The 20,560-nt window shown below is 41.7% G+C and overlaps 1 protein-coding gene across 19 annotated transcripts in view; it reads right to left on the bottom strand.

The window, feature by feature from the left end:
- The window catches only part of LOC115028126 (pleckstrin homology domain-containing family A member 5-like), a 204,479-nt gene extending 201,394 nt beyond the window's left edge, over window positions 1-3,085 (bottom strand). For all 19 annotated transcript variants that reach the window (XM_029461558.1, XM_029461561.1, XM_029461560.1 and 16 more), the window contains exons 1-3: window positions 2,967-3,085; window positions 2,766-2,842; window positions 1,889-1,946 (exon numbers count right to left, since the gene is read on the bottom strand). In XM_029461558.1, coding sequence (XP_029317418.1) covers window positions 1,889-1,946; window positions 2,766-2,842; window positions 2,967-3,058 — 227 coding nt within the window. In that variant the 5' untranslated portion in view covers window positions 3,059-3,085. The remainder of the gene's footprint in view (window positions 1-1,888; window positions 1,947-2,765; window positions 2,843-2,966) is intronic.
- Between the last annotated feature and the right edge of the window lie 17,475 nt (window positions 3,086-20,560).

Below are 20,560 nucleotides of genomic sequence, written 5' to 3'. Positions count from 1 at the left end.
CACCACTGCTGCCAAACCTTTATTTTGGAATGTAACCCCAGAAAATAAAGCAATTTCTACTTGTGGACCACTTTGGTGTTCTGTTACATGACCCAACTGGTCCAGACATGGTAATAAACTATGGGTTTGGGCTGTTTTGTTGCATAAAGCTTTGAGCTTAGGTCATAGTGAAGAGCGATAGTGTGTGGAGCCAATGTGTTGCTATGTCCTGGAAAATAAACTATCAGTCAAAGATGGAATAAAGCAAAATTACACCTTTGGGTCTCAGGTTGGGTTCACAGTGGCCCTCTGTCAAAACCTAGTTTTAATGCCACCAATGCGTTACATATTCCTCAATAAAGTTGGGTTTAAGCACACTACCATAAACCACCCACACACTGAAAACCTGGGGCCAGTGGGTTGTATTCCAGCAGAGGAGTACAAGTCTTTAGGTCTACCATGAAGCTATCATGGTCCATGACTGTTATTAAGATGGCACTTCATTGGAACCTCAATGGTAAACACAATGCACTGACTGAGACTACAGGTTGTGTGGGGTCAGTACTGGCCCAACAGTCATGTGTTTGACTTTGGTAATCCTGCCATGTCAGTCTCAACTTCTATACAATCTCATGCCTAGCTTCGCCGCTTCTAAATGTGTCCCGTTCAGATCCCAACGTGTCCTGGGCGTGATCTGGATGCATTCACATCTGCATTCACAGCTGTCCACTTGACACATCTCCAGCAGAGGAGTCGTGGAGTAGAAGTATAAAGTAACATTAAAAGAAAATTGAATATCTGTGTTTGCATGCGACCACTTAACATGTGTAACTGCGCTTGTATATTTACATCGCCTGTGTGCACGCATGCATACACACAGAATGTGCATGTGCACATTCTGCGTGCATTCATACATACCAATGAGCAGCGGTTCTAGGCTATTTATAGAGCGGCTATATTAGCTCACCGTATGTGTCAGCTGCTGCTCTCAAAATGGCCCCAGAAAGCACAAGCAACAGCAGGAAAAGTGGGTGGGAAAGTAGGTAAAACAAATTAAAGTCCCTGCTCACAACCTCAGAGTGTGTGTGTGCGTGTGTGTGTGTGTGTGTGTGTGTGTGTGTGTGTGTGTGTGTGTGTGTGTGTGTGTGTCATCTATGGGTGTGTGAGAAGCTAGGAGCTGCAGGGCATTTTGTCGTCAAACAGGTCCACAAAATATACATGTACTCAAATGTGCACACGGAGCTGGAGTCGCTAATAACCCTAGAGACGTTACACAAACACACACGCACACACAAACACACATGTGCACACACGCATTACACCAACAAGTAGAGCCTGTTCAGCACAGCAGAGCAGCCTCTGAGTCACACTTGCTTGTCAAACTTGCATCCCACTGACAGCAGACTTGTTCCTGAGCAAATCCCTCCATTGGGGAGTGTCTGTGTGTGGATGAGGAGAGAGAGAGAGACTAAGAGAGAGAGAGAGAGAGAGAGAGAGAGAGAGAGAGAGAGAGAGAGAGAGAGAGAGAGAGAGAGAGAGAGAGAGAGAGAGAGAGGTGAAGGGCAAGATCACGACTGATAGAAGAGAGCCTCAACAGCAGCGCGAGAAAAAGTCAAGGCCGTGTAGCTATCCATTCACACTAATTGTCTGTGTGTGTGTGTGTGTGTGTGTGTGTGTGTGTGTGTGTGTGTGTGTGTGTGTGTGTGTGTGTGTGTTACAGGACGGGCAAACCCCAGAGAGGGCAGAGAGGTGGGCGTTGATGCTGAGGGAAATCTCTGTGCTTGCCAACCAAACAAAGCGCCTAAGAGGGCTACTCAAGCCATCTCTCTCCCTCTCTGCATCCATCAGTCTCTTCCTATTTCTCTCTCTCTCTTTTTTTTCTCCCCCATCACCACACATTCCAACTCACTTGATAAAGCAGCGAGCTCCCTCGAATGTGTATCCTTCCTCCCATCCTGTTGGTAAATCTGTGAGGACAGGGAAGAGGAAGATAAAAACACAAGACACAGAAACATAAGCAGCTGTGCAGAGACATGCAGCTGATAACACGCGCGTGCACACACACACACACACACACACACACCTGCACAGCAATGCAGTGTCTGAACCACAAATAGCTCATTTGGCTTGTACCCTTTAACGCAATTCCGCGCCCCCTCCCCAGAGCAGATATGTAGGATTACTCAATCATCCAGTCTCAATACATGCATTGGTCTGCCTCCAGCTGTTTCACTACACTCCTCATCTGCATATAACGATGCCTTCACACCCGTCATTTCTTTCATTGTCGGGGAAGATGATTTTATTTTGTAATATCGGCTTTGCACTGACGCACTGCATTGTTTTCAAGCAGCCTCGGTGCCTATACGTGCTTAGAAAACACTGTGTTTCTGCAGCAAAGCGGGTTTCAGAGGGAAATATGTCAAATGTCACTGCAGGGAATCGGCTCCGAAATCGGTTCACGCCTACGTGACGGAACTTTTAAAAAAGTGTGTCGCAAAGTACCCAGGTCGAGCGAGCAGGGGGAGATGAGGAAGGGGAGGGGGCGTGTGTAATGGTCCGCCAGAGGAGAGCAAAGAGGGAAGCGGAGCAGAGGAGGCTGTTGCTTTGCTGCAGAGAGAAGAAATCTCCCCTCATCGTCTTCTACGGCTTCTCTCCGCAACTTGTCGCCCCTTTTTCTCCACCGTGACAAGCGGAGAACCTTTTCCAGGTGCTGCGCGCGCGCGTGTGTGTGTGTGCGCGTGTCGCAGGGATTGAAGAATAAACACATTCTCCCAATTGTTTACCTGGAGTTTTTCTGTGCCCAGTAATTACAGCTTCGCCAGTAACAGGATGCAACCAGGTTGTGCTCTTTGCTTCTTCGCTGTTGGTGGAAGAAAACGGGGGAAAAGGTGAACAGAGAAACCCGAAAAAGGACAAACAGGGAAAATACGTCGGAGAAATAAGCACTGCGTATCCATAAATCCATGTATCCGCGTGATATTTACTTGATGAAGAATATGCGTCCATCCCGAGTGACCCCATAACTCCAAGAAGAGGGAAGGCAGGAGAGCCAGTCCGGCTTAGGATCCGCCGCCATGTCTAGTTGAGAGCTCTACTGCTCTGGTTTACTACACAGCGACTGGAGTGCGCGGCTCCGAGCCAAGCGGGCGCACGCACAACGTCTCGCGCGCGTTTACAAGAGATGGGAGCGCGCCGAGAGGATAAAGACACAAGTAATAATGATTTTCTGCCAAGTGAGGGTAGGCGGTGGGGTATTATTTTTGGCAAACATGCTTTTGGGTGTGTGACTAAATTGGCCCCAATGAATGTTCACGATTAGTGTGATTCCTGCACGTGCTGCCAGGTTTGCTTTAGGGCTCTGTTGTGACATTATAATTTAAGCAATCAATTAAACCCGAACAGTTTTCAATGTATTATACATGCACATATAGCTTCCATACTGATCTTCATCCCCCCCTTTATTCTTTGTGTTGCCCTTTTTTGATTCATGTATAAAACACAACCGACTGCTATAGATGTAGGGGGAAAGTAAGGAACATTTTATTTATAAATGGATTCATCTGAGAGCTTTACATGGTATTTCTTCAGATAAATACCAACAGTTGTGTTATTAAGGAGTTGTTCCACCATGAACCTCCTTGTCATATCTCCTCCAAGTCGGTGGAACTTTTCTTGAGGGATGAAGAGCATTCTTCCAAAAGATATTCTCTTACATCTTCATATTGAAGTTATAACTTCTGCATTACAGAATAAATAAATAAAATATGTTTTATATTTAATCTATTATAATACAGACTAACAAATGGACAGCACACCACACTTTATTGTGTGTGTTATATAATGTTTATATTCAACTAATTCAGTATAGAAATCATACATTATAGTTAATAATATTACCATTATATTACCAAATATAAACTAAAGTTCATGGGCTACATAGAATCCGAGGCTTTGCCTAAATAACACGTGTGACAACTTACATCACACTTAGCTTTGCACACACATACAATATTAATAGTCGAGGGTCATTAAGCAGCTGTGTTATATTCTAAATCTCAGCATTCCAATATCCCTTTACTTTGATACTACTACTACTTAGATAAGATAAGATAAGATAAGATAGAACTTTATTTATCCCGAGGGAAGATGTTGTGCAACAGTTGCAATACACAGTAGGAACAGGTCAGATTTACAAAACTATTATAATTACAATTTTGTATGCAAGGAGACATTTTCACTAAAGGACGTGAATTTAGGAAAAAGGTGCATACATGGAAACGCCTTGCTCTAACACGTTTAACAGTGTTTAGTTAGTTAGTTTGTATTTTAATCCTTACGATTAATATTACTTTGTGTCTATTGCAACTATCAGACAAATACAACCACAACAAAAAATACATTACAAAAAAAAGGTTTAAAGGATCTCTGTGCATGGGTATTCCGTAAACTTTTCCTCCATCCTGATGGTAACAACTCATATTCACTATAGAGAGGGTGTGATACAACACAACACAATTTCTCAACCTTTAACTCACCATTAGAGACTCACAAAATGTAGTATGAAAGCAAAGGGCTTTTTGACTGCGAAGTGAATCGGTGAAAACATTCTAAATATAGCATGCACTTAAACTGATATAGGTTTCTTTAGTTGGGCCTTTGTTTCAGGTGGCTAAAAACATTTTTGATTCTGCCCCCATCCGCAGCAGTACAGTGCTTTGAGGCTGTGCCGGTACTTGTGACTGCTTCTCCAGTGAAAAAATACCAGCACCAAAGCAAAAAGATGGAATACTCTCTACAAATGGCCGATAGAAAAGAAAAAGAACCAGTCCACTGTATGCAATTGTCAGTTTAGTGTTGCAGCAGACACACTGCAAATCAACAGAATAACATAAATTCTACATCTTAGGTTAAGATTAGGTTATGAGTGCATGACAATGTAATTCAAATGAATTACACTTTTATTTATCACGTTGCTTTTTTTTCAGACACCCAATATCAGATAGATAGATACTTTATTGATCCCGAGGGAAATTTAGGCATCCAGTAGCTTAAAAGTCATATGACATTGCACATCTGCAAAAGAAATCTGAAAAAAAAAAATATATATATATATTTTTTTTTTAAATAAAAATACAAATACAAATACAAATACAAACAGAGCTGGTTATACTTACAGTATGTCACAACTCTGATTGCAGCTATGCGGATGCGGAAGGTATGATTTTAGCACAACACATAACCCCAAAATGCCCCATAGGTGTGGAGTTGGGTTGATATATGTAATTGACATGGTCATAGCACATGATTTACTTCCTTTTCATACTCATCAAATAGTCAATGAGCCTGTGTGAACTGTGGGTGTCACTTAGATTTTTTCCTTTATCCAAAGTCAATGTCACCTTATACTGTTCATCTTTTTCAAACAGGCCACAGAGCTTAATTGTATTATTAGAGGCGTTCATCCAGCGTTCATATACGTTTCTTCACTACATTTAATCAGGTTTCTCATTTCATTAGTCACTCGTCTGTATATTCATGTACTGATGTGTCTCTCTAGAAGGGATGAATAGTGTTCTTCTTCATGAAGGAAATGCAACACAGTTCTTTTTTCAATTAAACAATATCCACATACATTGTGTCCAAATTAAGCATATCTTTAGTCGGTGGCAGGGCTGTCTTAATTGCAAAAAAAAAAATCCTTCTCACCAGTCAATCAGCAATATCCTTCAAAAGCACTGATGGTTTAATCCTAAAATCCCACTTCTCTGCAGCAAAGCTCTAATGAGAGCTCATGGCAGCGCTAATGTGCAGTAATGAGGGGCTCTTTCAGAAGGCCCTGTCTGTCTCAGATGACAGGAGGCTTATTTTGGAGATGATTGCTTGCTCAAATATTGATCAGTCTTATGGGAGGTCACAGTTAAAGCTCAACTGGCTGGAAATCAACCCACCCCCCCCACCCAAACAAACCAACTACCGCCTTGGCCTTCCAGGAGGTGGAGGATCCCCTCCCACTGTTAAGTCCTATTCAAATACTGTAAAAAATCTCCGTAACAATTCTAAACCTAAGATATTAAAAATCTCCGTAACTTTAAGTCCCATTTAGCATTTATAAGCATCCAGTTTGCGAATATATAGTAAATGGTTTATAACATGCTGTTATGTAGTTGTATGCCGCTACAACAACGTTTTTAGATGTATATTAACGTTCAGTATTTGTCAACTATTATTATATCTTCTCCCTATTTAGACATTTTAACTCATTACAACTTTGTTTTACTTTGTCATTTATTATACAGCAGCTTTTTTTTTAGCTTTTGAGGCGTTATAGCTGCTGACAAATACATTATTCTCTCTTCTAAACTATTCATTAAATATTTTTTTATTTGTTTTGCTTCTAAATACTAAATAAAGGAAATTATTTGTTACCAAATGTGTGAACCAGAAAGAAAAAGTGGAAATGATGTCATGGAAGTTTCAAAGAGGAGAATTTAAACCGCATGAATTCGGACAAAAAAAAGATTATTTAATACTCTAAATTCAGTTTGATTGAAACCTGCATTAGCAAAATGTATTTAGTCACTTGGGGGCAGTTGAAGAAGCTGTAGACACAACACTGTGATATTATCTTTTTTCTTACCATTAATATGGGAAACATGTTTCCAAACTTTACTTATTCACACATTTAGCAGACTCATGCCCAGTCTCCATCCTCATTGAGTGCAATTTTAAACAGATTTCCAGTATATTGGCAAAAGATAAGGTTACTTAATTAATATTCATTTCAACCCACGACTGTTATGTAAACTGTTAGGAGTCAGTCAGGTGCCATAAACCATTGTAGAATAAGAGACACATTGAGGTTAAAAGAGCTCTAGTCAAAGTCTAGTGGGAAACACAATGGAAGTATGACATTTCAGTTTATTTTGAGTTGGGCCAGTGTTAAGGGGGATCTAATAATAAAAATGGAATATAATATTCATAATTGTGTTTTCATTAGTGTGAGACTAAGAATAATTGCGTTTTGTTTTTTCTTAGAAAGAGGCCTTTATATCTATATAATATAGGGAGTGGGTCATCTTCCAGGGAGTCCATTATGTTGCACCACCATGTTTCTACAGTGGCTCAGAACAGACAACGGGTATTCAGTTGGTTGCGACACTAAAATTATTCATAAAAAAGATTGGATGAAAATGTCACTCACTCTCCTTTTGGCTCTTGTTTGGTCCCCACCATCTCATTATGCGCCACTATGTTCACAAGCTAATCGCTAACTCTGTCTGTCCACTGATGAATAGAGTGACCTGCAGTTGTTGGAAGGGACGCCGATGAGAGCTGCGAGCGAGACGCTGAAGTGCTTTATGGAGCTGCATAAAGCTGCAGGGTTGAGTAATAATTCTCAGTGTGTTTACCACTTGGGCTTTCGCTTTGAAAAGATGTACACAAGGAAAGGACACACTGCATTAATATGACCATTAAAGAGACTTACAAATTAAAAAGTCTGTTTTAAATGGTTAAACAGATGGCGTTTGTGTGTATGTTAGGGCCCCCGACAGAAAGAGAGATCTGTCTGTGCGTGTGTGTGTGTGTGTGTGTGTGTGTGCCCCCCAGGAGCCCTTCATAAAGCCATCTAATTACTAAGCCCCTGTGTTAAAGTCAGGTCCTTAGCCGATTAAAGAGCATGTCAGTGCAGACAGGCTTGTAAGACCCGCGTTCAGGCTGTGGAGGTCAAGGAGGGACAAACAGCATTAGGGTGTAGTATTTACTGTAATAATATTGTCAGGGCTCACAGCTATTAACGATACCTTGGCAAGTGTCTGCAATAAGGATGTCTCAGAGGTACAGGGGTTGATTGAAAGAGCATAATGATTGCTTTGAATGATTTTGAACTTCACTTACAAATGTTGCAGACTTTACTGCCAACTTTTTCAAAGCATACCAGTTTTTTAAAATGTATATACTTCCTTCTATAGTAGTGTTCAGTTCATTTAAGTGTAAAGTATGTCAACCTAACTTAAACTTGGAGTAATCAATCATTTGTAATTGACAATGGAGCTGCACACAAAAACTGCTTCCGAAAATACCAAATAGTTCAATTGTCTTCAGTTTCTAATGGTAGATGGACTGCATATTTTGCACTGGCTGCCATACGAGGTGCCACCTGCTCATCAAAAAAGATAAATATTCACATACCATCACACACTAACAGCAATTTGGGGTTCAGTATCTTGCCCTGGGACACCTCTACCTCTTCAGCCACAGTTTCAACTGATAGTCAATTGCAATTCCTTAAAAGTTGAATTCAGAATTAATAATAGTGTTTGTTTTGCACCTTGTAATAACGAAGCTCTGCTAGCTCTCAGTATCTGGAGGTACTTCCACCTTACAGTCCTACATAGCTCTGTTGATGACAGGTATTCATTTTTTAAAACATAGAATGAACATATTATATTATGACAAGCTGAAGGCGATCCTGCTAGCATGGTTGTCAGCACTGACGCCTCACAGCGAGACGGTTCTGGCTTCAAACCCACAGGCTGGCTTGGGTTGCATGTTGCAGCTTAGGTTAATTGATGACTCTAAATTGCCCATAGGTATGAATGGTTTTCTGTCTCTGCTTGTGTCAACCCTGTGATTGTCTGGTACCCCATGCAAAAAGGTATTCTTTAATTCAGTTTAAGCTAATATGAGTTAGACAGATCTGGCATGCATGTGTATCGGTCTACTGTCCGAGCAAAACAAATGATCCATTTTCAGAAAGTATCCTACTGCAGCAGCTGAGCGAGGAAACACTGTATGTGGAAACACATTTGAAACACCTTGGTCTGAGCTCTTAAAAGAGGAAGTGATACACACACAATTGTTGGTAATGAAATCAGGAAATCTCCCACCTAGATTAAATCAAACCAAGTGTATATAATTCAAAAAGCTTATGTAATATTGCTACAGTACTACAAATAAATAAATAAAAATTAATTGAAGAACTAAGTTTGATATAATACGGCCTTTTGTGTGTGTGTGTGTGTGTGTGTGTGTGTGTGTGTGTGTGTGTGTGTGTGTGTGTATTATATCAATATATTTTGTAAGAGACATGGTTAGTATAATAGAACCTGTCAGCACTTCACCAATGCATGCTGGGAAGGCTGTGACCTGAACAGGATCAGGAGTTTAAAGAAAATGGAAGGACGGACACTCTTTAAACAGGTATTGCTTTTCAAGCAGAGAGCTCCCAGAAAATAAATTCAGAAGTGAGTTTTCCCTTCATGCTGGAAGTCAATTTGTTAGAGTACATGTCACAGTTTTCAAGTAACAGATATCTGGCTTCACAGTAAAATTCCTGATATAATAATTTCCCTGGTGATTTCCCCACCCGTTTCCTTTCCTCAACTATCTCAGCATTTTTATTTTTTTTCTTCAAAGACAGCAGCTTGATAAATAACATGATCCAATAGGCGGACAGCCTTTCAAACCCACTGGGTGCTAATTATTCCAGTTAAGTAGCCACATTACTGGGCCACTGGTCAGAGGCTACTTGGAAAAGGTCAAGTCACATGCTTCAATCCAACAAGAACAGATTAATGTGCACATACACAGATGCATGAACACAAACATTAAAATGAAAGCATGAAGCTTTTAAATGAAGTGTAAAAAATCCAAACAAATATTTACAACATGTACGAACTGGACAGAAGAATAATGATCAACTTTATTTATACAGAATGTTCAAAACAAAGTTCTGTACATAAACATTCAGAGTCAGAGAATTACATTTTCCTTTTAAAACAAATTAAAAAGGAAATATATACCCAAAAGTAATATATATATATATATATATATAGTATATATATATATATATATATATATATATATATATATATATACCGTATTTATATATACATATATAGTATATATATATATATATATATATATATATATACAGTATATATATACATATATCTTTTTTTTTTCTTGGAACCCACTTACTTAGTGAATGTGATGTGTAACCACACAGCAGTCTTGCTATTTGTCCTGCTTTGTATACTGAGGAATGTGGAGAATCATGTATTTGAAAGCATACAAATGTAAGGTATATTCCACACTCCAATTATGCATGTACTGTAGGTCTGGCAAAATACATTTGATAATGAAAAGGTAAAGATGGCGAAACTGCAAAAAAAAAAGGTAAAAGGGATGTTCATCTAATACATGGCTCCTGCAGCCATTTGACACTGTGGTGATCCACATATTTACTGATCTGTTCCCATTAGGCCCAATGCCAAGACTTCTCCAATATATCCAAAGACTGTAAATAAGCCGCAAGAAGATGATTACGACTAACAATACAAAAAAAAACCATGAATATAGCAGCAAACAACTATTTGTGTTGTAAAGATATAGTGGATAGTGGACGTCCTGAACAAAGAATGAAGCCACTATTGTTGTAATCTGAGTTTCTCTGTGCTTTGTTTACGTAGCCGGGCCAGCCGCTCGTGCCTACGTGTGTTGCTAGCTAATGGCTGCCGCTCTGCACTTGCGCTCAAACGGTGGTTACTGCTGTTAATGCTGTCCCAACCCACAAGGGTTGTCGCAGGAACATAACACTTTTGCTGTTTCGCTGTTAGCGCCGTTAGCCGCTATCCCTGTGAAGGCAATCCCTCTGCTCGATCACGATTTGACCACAAATTGGTGCTAGTTAAACTAGATAAACTCATTGAAAGTCTGAAATGGAAGGGGTTCTTCATCTGTACAGCATAAATGTTCTGCCCATTAGATTACTATATTTTAAGGGATTTAAAAGGAACACAATTTACAGCGTGTCACCAAAATCATTGGGAAACATCCTCTATGAACTATGAATAACAACACCAACATTGATTGAGATATTTGTGCTCACAGGTTGACTAACATGCCAATCTCCACGATGCGTTCATATTTGATGCCTTGCGTAATTCGCATAAATTTGGCTGCTGGTTGCAGTGCATGTTTTTTATCCCCAAAAGAGCCGATGTTCCAACTATACGAACATTAGATGTAGTGTGTAACTGCAGTGTGGCTCTGCATTTGTATGACAGCTCAGATTGAGTCTCACCAGGATCTCCAGTCCTTTTTGTTATTTTGCACCAGTCCCTTTTTCCTATTGTCTCTTTATATTTATCGTATGGTCATACAGTTTCCGGATTTATAGAAGTTGTATAGGATTTTAAAGGCCAAGGCTCGTGATATTGCGTAGTTTTCATATTGTCTTAAGATGAGCATCAATGAGCCACACTGTTGTATTGTACTTCATTACCACACACACTGTAGTTTATGGTTACTCAATCCCACATACACTGTCCTGCTGCTAGAAATAGTCACTAGAACACCCAATGTGGATTAATCCGCTACTGAAAATAGTCTCCAACAAATTCACTGTTTCTTCCTGTTTGAGTAATGTTTACTAAAAGCTACATTTACCAGCTATGTTAGGAAAGGAAACGATATATTTGTGAGGTGTTTTAAAAATTACGTCTTCAGTAAGAACCAACGGGCTTGGAGTTGAAAACCACAGACAGGGTAGGAAAGTCAGGACATATTGAGAGCCGTAGTTACACATTTATTGGGATTATTTGGATTTGGTAATAATGATAAAGAATGCAATACATTTGGAAGTCAATTCTAAAAGAAACTGGTAAAAAGTGGCCAGATCAGGTGGGATGTTGTCTCTTCTCTTTTCCTCCCTCTTAGGCAGACAGTTTGACCTCTATTTTATTCTATCTGGCCACAACTTGCTCAGGTACTTGCCCAGCAGCTCACAGGTCCCACTCATGCTGAATACAGAGAGGGATGATTGACGTAACTGTGACATTTCCTTTTAAAAACACCATCACTTGCTGAACAGAATATGTGATTGTATGAATGTACTTCCTTCTCTTTTTGGATTCCTATTGCTACAGCAGTGCTACTGTATTGCCACTACCTCCCTCTGGCTTCTGTCACTTAAGTGGCATAGAAGTTGTTTTGGATATTACTGTATTTGCAAAGCAATAATTACAGATCTCATATTTACAGTTTTTCTCAATTGCTTTGGTTAATTTTTTAAGTATATCACTCTCAAACTGTAAGGGCAATGTCACAAGGGACATTACTCTATTGCATTTCTGCAAAAGGTAGTAACTCACCAAAAACTAATTCATGCTTCAAAACCTAATCAGTAAATTTGCCCATGCCACCAAAATAAAAAGTTGTTTTTGTCACCGTGTGAGTCATACTGGTTAGATTTGTAGATGTTTTTTCACCATGGCAGTCAACCCTGGAAATGTTTATCATATACACATCTGTTTTGTTCTACTTTTTTTGCTGACACTGACTGCTTCACCTTTGATCTTTCATGTAAAGACATATACAGTAAACAGAAGATTTGCAACTAAATGACATCCATGCCACAAAAAAAGAAAACACGACAATGAACTGCGGCAGTTCAAATCAAATCAAATTTATTTATATAGCCCAATATCACAAATCATACATTTGTCTCAGTGTGCTTTACAGACTGTACAGGTTACGACACCCTCTGTCCTTAGACCCTCGCATTGCACAAGGAAAAACTTCCTAAAAGAAACCACATAATTAAAGGGAGAAAAATGGAATAAACCTCAGGGAGAGCAACTGCAATCCCTCTCCCAGGACGGACAGACGTGCAATAGATGTTGTGTGTATAGGATAAACAACATAGTACAAATACAACAATGATGTGTTGAAAAAGAGAAAGTATGGATGAATCCAGGAAAATGTCAAAAAGGCTTCCCGGGGTAAGGGCTCATTCCCTACCCGGCAATCCACCGGTTTCCTGCTGAGAGCCATGGCCTCAGACTTTGAGGTGCTGATCCTCATCCCAACCGCTTCACACTCGGCTGCGAACCGATCCAGTGACTGCTGAAGGTCACAGACCGATGATGCCAGGACCACATCATCTGCAAAGAGCAGTGATGAGATCCTCAGGCCACCAAACTGCAACCCCTCTCCTCCACAACTACGCCTCGATATCCTGTCCGTGAAAATCACAAACGGGATTGGTGATAAAGCGCAGCCCTTGCGAAGGCCAACATTTACTGGGAACGACTCCGACTTACTGCCGAGTATGCGGATACAACTCTCGCTTTAGGCGTACAGGGATTGGATGGCCCTCAGAAGTGAACCCCTCACCCAATACTTCCGCAGCACCTCCCACAGTATCACCCGGAGGACCCGGTCATACGCCTTCTCCAGATCCACAAAACACATGTAGACCGGATGGGCGTACTCCCAGGCCCCCTCCAGGATCCTTGCGAGAGTCAAGAGTTGGTCCGTTGTTCCACGACCAGGACGGAATCCGCATTGTTCCTCTTCAATCAGAGGTTTGACTACCGGCCGAACCCTCCTTTCCAGTACCTTGGAGTAGACTTTACCAGGGAGGCTGAGAAGTGTGATACCCCTGTAGTTGGCACACACTCTCTGGTCCCCCTTTTTAAATAGGGGAACCACCACCACGGTCTGCCAGCCCCTAGGCACTGTCCCAGACTTCCACGCAATGTTGACGAGGTGTTTCAACCAAGAAAGCCCCTCAACACCCAAAGCCTTCAGCATTTTTGGACGGATCTCATCAAGCCCTGCGGCTTTGCCACTGTGGAGGTGTTTGACTACCTCAGTGACTTCCGACGATGATCCCCCATCAGCTTCCAGCTCTGCCTCTACCATAGAGGGCGTGTTAGTCGGATTCAGGAGTTCCTCAAAGTGCTCCTTCCACCGCCCGATAACCTTCTCAGTCAAAGTCAGCAGGGTCCCACCCTTGCTGTAACACAGCTTGGATGGTTCCCCGCTTCCCCCTCCTGAGGTGCCGGTTGGTTTTCCAGAAGAACCGTTTAACGAAAGTCCTTCTTCATAGCTTCTCCGAACTTCCCACACATCCGCTGCTTTGCCTCTGACACGGCAGAGGCTGCTGCCCTTCTAGTCCTTCGGTACCCTGCAACTGTTTCCGGAGTCCTCCCAGATAACATAACCCGGGAGGACTCCTTCTTCAGTCGGACGGCTTCCCTGACCACCGGGGTCCACCATGGTGTTTGAGGGTTACCGCCCCTTGAGGCACCTAAGACCTTGAGACCACAGCTCATCACCGCAGCTTCAGCAATAGAGGTTTTGAACATCGCCCACTCAGGTTCAATGCCCCCAACCTCCACAGGGATGTCTGAAAAGCTCCGCCGGAGGTGTGAGTTGAAGATCTCCTGGACAGGGGCTTCCTCCAGACGTTCCCAGTTCACCCGCACTACCCGTTTGGGTTTACCAGGTCTGTCCAGAGTCTTCCCCCACCCCTTGATCCAACTCATCACCAGATGGTGATCAATTGACAGCTCCGCCCCTCTCTTCACCCGAGTGTCCAAAACATGCGTCCTCAGATCAGATGATATGATTACAAAATCGATCATTGACCTTTGGCCTAGGGTGCTACCACGTACACTTATGAGAATCCTTATGTTCGAACATGGTGTTTGTTATGGCCATTCCATGATTAGCACAGAAGTCCAACAACAAACGACTGTTCGGGTTTAGATCAGGGAGGCCGTTCCTCCCAATCACGCCTCTCCAGGTGTCTCCATCATTTCCAACTTGTGTGTTGAAGTCTCCCAGCAAGACTACGGAGTCCCCTAGTGGAGCCCCCTGCAGGGCTCCATTCAGGGTCTCCAAGAAGGCTGAATACTCCGAACTGCGGTTTGGGGCATAGGCACAAACAACAGTCAGAGTTTCCCCCCCCCATAATCTGAAAGCGTAGGGAGGCGACTCTCTCGTCCACCGGGGTGAACTCCAACGTAGCGGCGCTCAGCCGGGAAATGAGTGAGTATCTCCACACCCGCCGACGCCTCACACCTTGAATTAAGTAAGAATAGAGTCCAACGCCTATCCAGGAGTACGGTTCCAGAGCCAAGACTGTGCTTAGATGTAAGCCCCACCAGATCCAACTGGTAGCGCTCCACCTCCTGCAGTAGTTCCGGCTCCTTCCCCCACAGAGAGGTGACGTTCCACGTTCCCAGAGCCAGACTCTGCTGCCCGGGTCTGGTCCGTCGAGGTCCCTGACCATCACTACCACCCATGTGACAGCGCACCCGACCCCAGCGGTTTTTCCCATGAGTGGTGGGCCCACAGGATGGATGGGGTGGATAGCTTCTTCGGGCTGTGCCCGACCGGGCTCCGTGGCAAACCCGGCCACCAGGCGCTTGCTGTCGGGCCCTCCCTCTGGGCCTGGCTCCAGACGGGGGCCCCGGGTATCCACCGGGCAGGGTCTCTCCTTTCCTTTCCCTTTTTTTTTTTTTTTTTTTCATGAAGTCGTTTTGAACCCTTCTTAGTCTGGCCCCTCGCCTGAGACCAATTTGCCTTGGGAGACCCTACCAGGAGCACTAGGCTCCATACAACACAACTCTCAGGTTCATAGGGACACACAAACCTCTCCACCACGATAAGGTGATGGTTACCCAAAATTGTTTAATTGCCAGCTAAAAGACTGTAATAAAATTAACAATGTCAGCTATTTTTTAAATACTTTAAGCTGCATTAATGTTTTGGTCAAATGACAAATGCAATGTGAAAGGTGTCTCTGATAGTGACGAACCTACAGATATGTGATTATCAGCCGACTCTCTTTCGGTTACGGTTCAGTTCAGTTTCAGGGATTTCATCAATCTCGTTTTCCAGAGAAAAAAGCTTAGTTATACTACCTGCTCAGCACCAAGCAGCAGACAAAGTTAGACTGGTGAACATCGGTGGGCATATAGTGGCTTAAGTGCCTTAGATTTGTCAGGTGGCCAGAAATATTACTCCAAATAAATGCTCCTGTTACTCCATGTCTGCTGGATGTTTAAATAGGCCATTGGCTGACCTGTTTGGCATGTCAGCCTTATAAGATGATGATGTGTAATATTATATTGTGTTTAAATTTAAGACAAGCAATGTCTTGTAGATGTGCATCTCTTAGAAGCAAGGGCAAAAGTAGTGTGACTTTGGGTGGGGTGAAGCTGTACAAAGTGTCTGAGTTTGTCACCTAAACCATTCATTTTCTTTATGTACGTTAATTCACTAATTACTCAACAGCAAACTTATTCGACATGTTTGGTGTTGTGGATGCTGTGGATAACAAGGATTTTTTGGTTTAGCAAGAAGACAGTTAGCTTAGCCTCAGTGACTGCACACAGCCTCTAAAATAAAAAAATATAAAACATACTCACAGACTACAATGTAAAGCTACAGGATGTGGTACATTTTTGTTGATCTTAAAGAAAAAGCAGTACAAACTTAAGGCATACTCATATACAGTTTATACACATACAAATACATCAAAACTACAATCCCCTACTCTTCATGCATGGCTTAAAATGTTGGCAATTTTGGTCTGTTTTGAGTTCAATAGGCAGCACATTCCAAATGTTAGCTCCCTTTATAGAAAAAAGGACGTCTGGCCAAAGGAGGTCTTCCCCTACGGTACCTTACAGTTCCCTGCAGTAGTATTCCTAACGGACAATCCAAAGGCCTGTAGTGATCGCATCATGTCGCTAAGAGCCAGAAGAGCCTGGCCACTCGCGGACAAGATTGGAGTTTGCAAATGCTATGTAGTTGTCAAAACTTATGTTCAGGTTTTTCAGGATGTGAAAGTGGTGTGGTCTCGCTGGCCTTTATTGCTTAATATTTGTATTGCACGATTATAAAACCTCTTTAGGGGTTTAGTCACTGATGAACTTGCCTGCAACCATGAGGTAAACAGTAACCAAATCATTAAGTGCATATATATTTTTGGCTGCATCAATTCCGACAGTCTGATGTGGGTCGTCTTCTGGAGGAGAAACATCTGGACAATAATTTACTTTAAGTGTCAAACACAAGTTTTCAAGCTAACGAGCTATTGCTTCCAGGTGCTTCGACAATTGGTTTGAAAATACAATAGCTGCTTTTCCATTAGGATACAGTATTACTGTCTTGTCTTCGTACATGGTTCCAAGACATGATTTAGGGAGGTCGTTGACGTATATAATATTATCGGTCCTAGCACTCATCACTGTGAGATTCTTGTTTTACTCTTTACTCGGTCTGAAACCAAATTGTAATTGGTGCAGATAATCTTTCATCTCTAGGTGATCAGTTGCATTGCCACAATCTTTTCCTAAAACAGGAAGGATGCTGATTGGCCGATAATTGTCCACTTGATCAGCTGCTCCAGGTAGTGGTCCAGCCAATACATCACAATGTCTTTTGTCTTCTGGAGTCTCCCAAGCCTACATCCCCGCGTTCTGCATGACAGCAACCATTTCAATGAAGCCCAACACAAGGGAATCGGTGCCTTTCCCAGCATTCAGGTCTACCGCTGTCGAACACACCCCTGTTAATGTGCTCTTCTCCTTCGCCCAGCTCCTAGCAGGTGAGTTGGGTTTCAATGGGGTTTGGGTTTAATTGAATGTTGCTCGCCAGCAGTATATATTATTATTATACATCATTATGGCTCTTTTTTTTATATTAGTGGGATACTTAGTATTGACTAATGTCCAATAGTATTCATTTGGAAAGTTAGTTTTTGGCTGCTACTAAGGTACATTTCTTTAGTGAAAATTCAAATTTGAAGAAAAGTCAAAGACCTCAGAGTAAGGGATCCGACAATTTTCAGAATATGTCAGAGAGGGGGGAAAAGAAAGTGGAAAGAAAGTGTTTTCCTTCCAAGAATACCCACGAATACATCCGAGCCTGATGTTCACACAGATCAGGCAAGGAAACTGTCAAATTAACTTCAACTAATAAACCTTATTTATCCTTCTGGATCATTAGACATCTAATGGTTTTCAAACAGTGCACAAAGTCTTAAATGGGTACTACAGCAATTTACTATTGCACTTCCATAAAGCTGGAAGAGATATCCAGACAGAAGACATTATACAACTTTACTCCCAGGCTTTGCTGTACTCTCTGTGACTCAGTGACTGACCTTGATCTGTAAAATTGGTTCCCTTCTAAAAATCCACACAAAGATGTACCCAAGATGTGTTGTCGATCCTGACATCCTCCACAGAAAACAGAAACACCATCTTTAAAACCAAATTTAAAGTCAAGATATTTACTTGAAACCTTCTAACCTTGGCATCCCTCAGTGGTCATAACAAAAAATAACTGACACAGACAGCAATTTTCTATCTTCACGGTTCTACAGGAATGTGCAAAAGGGACTTTTTATTTTCCAATTTAATTTAACCCTAACCCTAAACCTTTTATCTTGGGCTTCTTGCAAGAAATGTGTTTGACTAATCAGGGGAGTGGAGTGATGCTCCAGTCTTGACCTATTGGGCCATCAGTTAGTATGCCCTCCAGCTTTTTGGGGACCAGGAACCAGGAACTTCCTCTGGGGGAAACACACAGGTTATATTCCTGAATATCTAAAAAAAGTGTATGTGATGGTAACACAGGTATATATAAAAAGAATGCTCCACATAATGACTTCAATACTGGGTTATTCACCAAAACGTCCTAAAAATAAGTTCTGAACCTTTAAAAAAATAAATAATATAATTCCTTTGAAGGCAGGAAGTTCAGGTGGAAATGAACTGAGAAGTGTTGCGTGTCTAATTTATTTTCACGGAGAGACCAAAAAAGTTAAGCTGTAATAGGCAGATGGTATTGAGTGTAAATGAATCACAGTCCTGACTGGGTAGGACTGGTTTTGCAGTAGGTGGTCATGTATTGTTATTTTCAAAAAGGTAACTCTGCACTGCAACACGTTCTATGTGATAATTACAGGGCTTGTTCTCGGCTTCAATAGTTTCTGGAATAATAACCTCAGCCTTTTGAATTACCTCTAACTCTCTTCCTTTTTCATTTGTTTCAGGTAATATCCAAATTAAATTCATATAGTTTTATGACAAACAATAACTTTTCTAGCCTCCTTGGTTTCATTGGTTGTCCTCAGTGATCAGACTGTAACAGAACAGCACAAAATGATAAAATGCAGGTGAAAATGCACCTTCTGACAGGGACACAGGGACCCATTTTGGCTTCTCTGACAACAACCACTATGAATTTCCAGTTTGCATATCAACTAAATAATAAGCTTTTTAAATAATAAGCTATACTTCTTCTTCTTCTGAGGGCAGATTGGCGCTTCAGTTCCTCACTATATTCTCTACAGAACGAGTGGTATTAGAAGACAGGGCTACCAGACATGTTTGTTTGTTGATGGGAGTATTATCTCTTGTTCAGCACATCTCTATGACTGAAATAACTAATTTTAGGGTACAGTGCCCTCAATAATTATCAGCATGCCTGGTAAAGATAAGCCACAAAGGTTGTAAAAATAAAAAAGCACAAGCAATGTCCAAACCTCTTATTAGGCTTTATTAGGCTTCTTCTTGTGTTCATTTCTACAACCCCATTGGCTATTTTTCTTTGTACAATATGTCGTGAGGTTCATGATTTAATGGCTTGAAAAAGAGAAGGGTTATGAAAACTAATTCCTCCACAGTTCCATGCCATAAACAAGGACAGGCTAAAGAAAATAGAAGAGAACGGTAAATATATATAAAAAAAACGGTTGCAGATGTACTCTCGCTAACTACCACTCAGAGCATTGTCCAGAGAGCCCATAGAGAACCCGAGGGGTCGCTTAATAGAAGCAATTTCTTAGCAATTCGGCAGGAAATAGCAAAACACAATCCTCAAATAAAGAAACGAATGAATGGACGTGGCAAAGCAAAATAGACAAGCAAGGTCATACAAAATGGAAGATGGCACACAGTGACATAATCAAGGAAGTGAAAGAAAGTCGTGCCATGTGTGTACTTGCTGATGAAAGGAAGGACCTTAGCAAAAAGGAACAGCTATCTTTTTGTCCTGAGATATTACTATGATGGCACTGTTAATGAAAGTTTTTTAGACGAATATCAAGTTGATAAATTGGATGCAGCAGGCCTGACCAACATGATCATCTCTAGCCTTGAAAACTATGGACTGGCAACAGAAGCCATCTGGAGGAACAAGGCTACAATGAAGCGTCTGTAATGAGGTGCAAGCACTCAGGTGTCTCTGCCAGAATGAAGGAGGTGGCAAAGTATGCCTTTTTATGGGCATGGCAGTGCACACTGTTAAAATGGTAGGCAGTGCACTCTGATCCAGGGGCTGACAGCTTTTTTGATTGTCTTCATTGGCTTATATGTGTTTATGTCCTGCTCATACGTGCATCAGCAGTAGGTAGAGGTTCAGAAGGAGATGTAGGACCAGCCCAGGGATCGTCCGCATCCCAGTGACACACGGTGGGAGTGTAGGCAGTCTTAACTTTATGGACAGGCTTCCCACGGTCATACGTGTTGTTCAGGATATCACATGTGAGAGTAGTGGGAACATCGCTGACATCACAGGGTCTGTGCACTGGGAGGGCATAGGAGTGAACCAGTTGATATTGATAGCTTTCGTCATCTTCTACGCCATATTAGATTACCTGAGGACAACAATGGACTATGACCATTTGAGAAACCTTGTAAGCATTGATGCAAGAAGGGTACTAGTGCTCGATATGGTAACATTTGTCAAACGTTTTGTCTGTCAACAT

This window comes from Cottoperca gobio, chromosome 23 (genome assembly GCF_900634415.1).
Source record: "Cottoperca gobio chromosome 23, fCotGob3.1, whole genome shotgun sequence".
NCBI classification, from domain to species: Eukaryota; Metazoa; Chordata; class Actinopteri; order Perciformes; family Bovichtidae; genus Cottoperca; species Cottoperca gobio.
The sequence above is the reverse complement of the archived record's forward strand: the minus strand, read 5'-3'. Positions and strand labels throughout refer to the sequence as shown.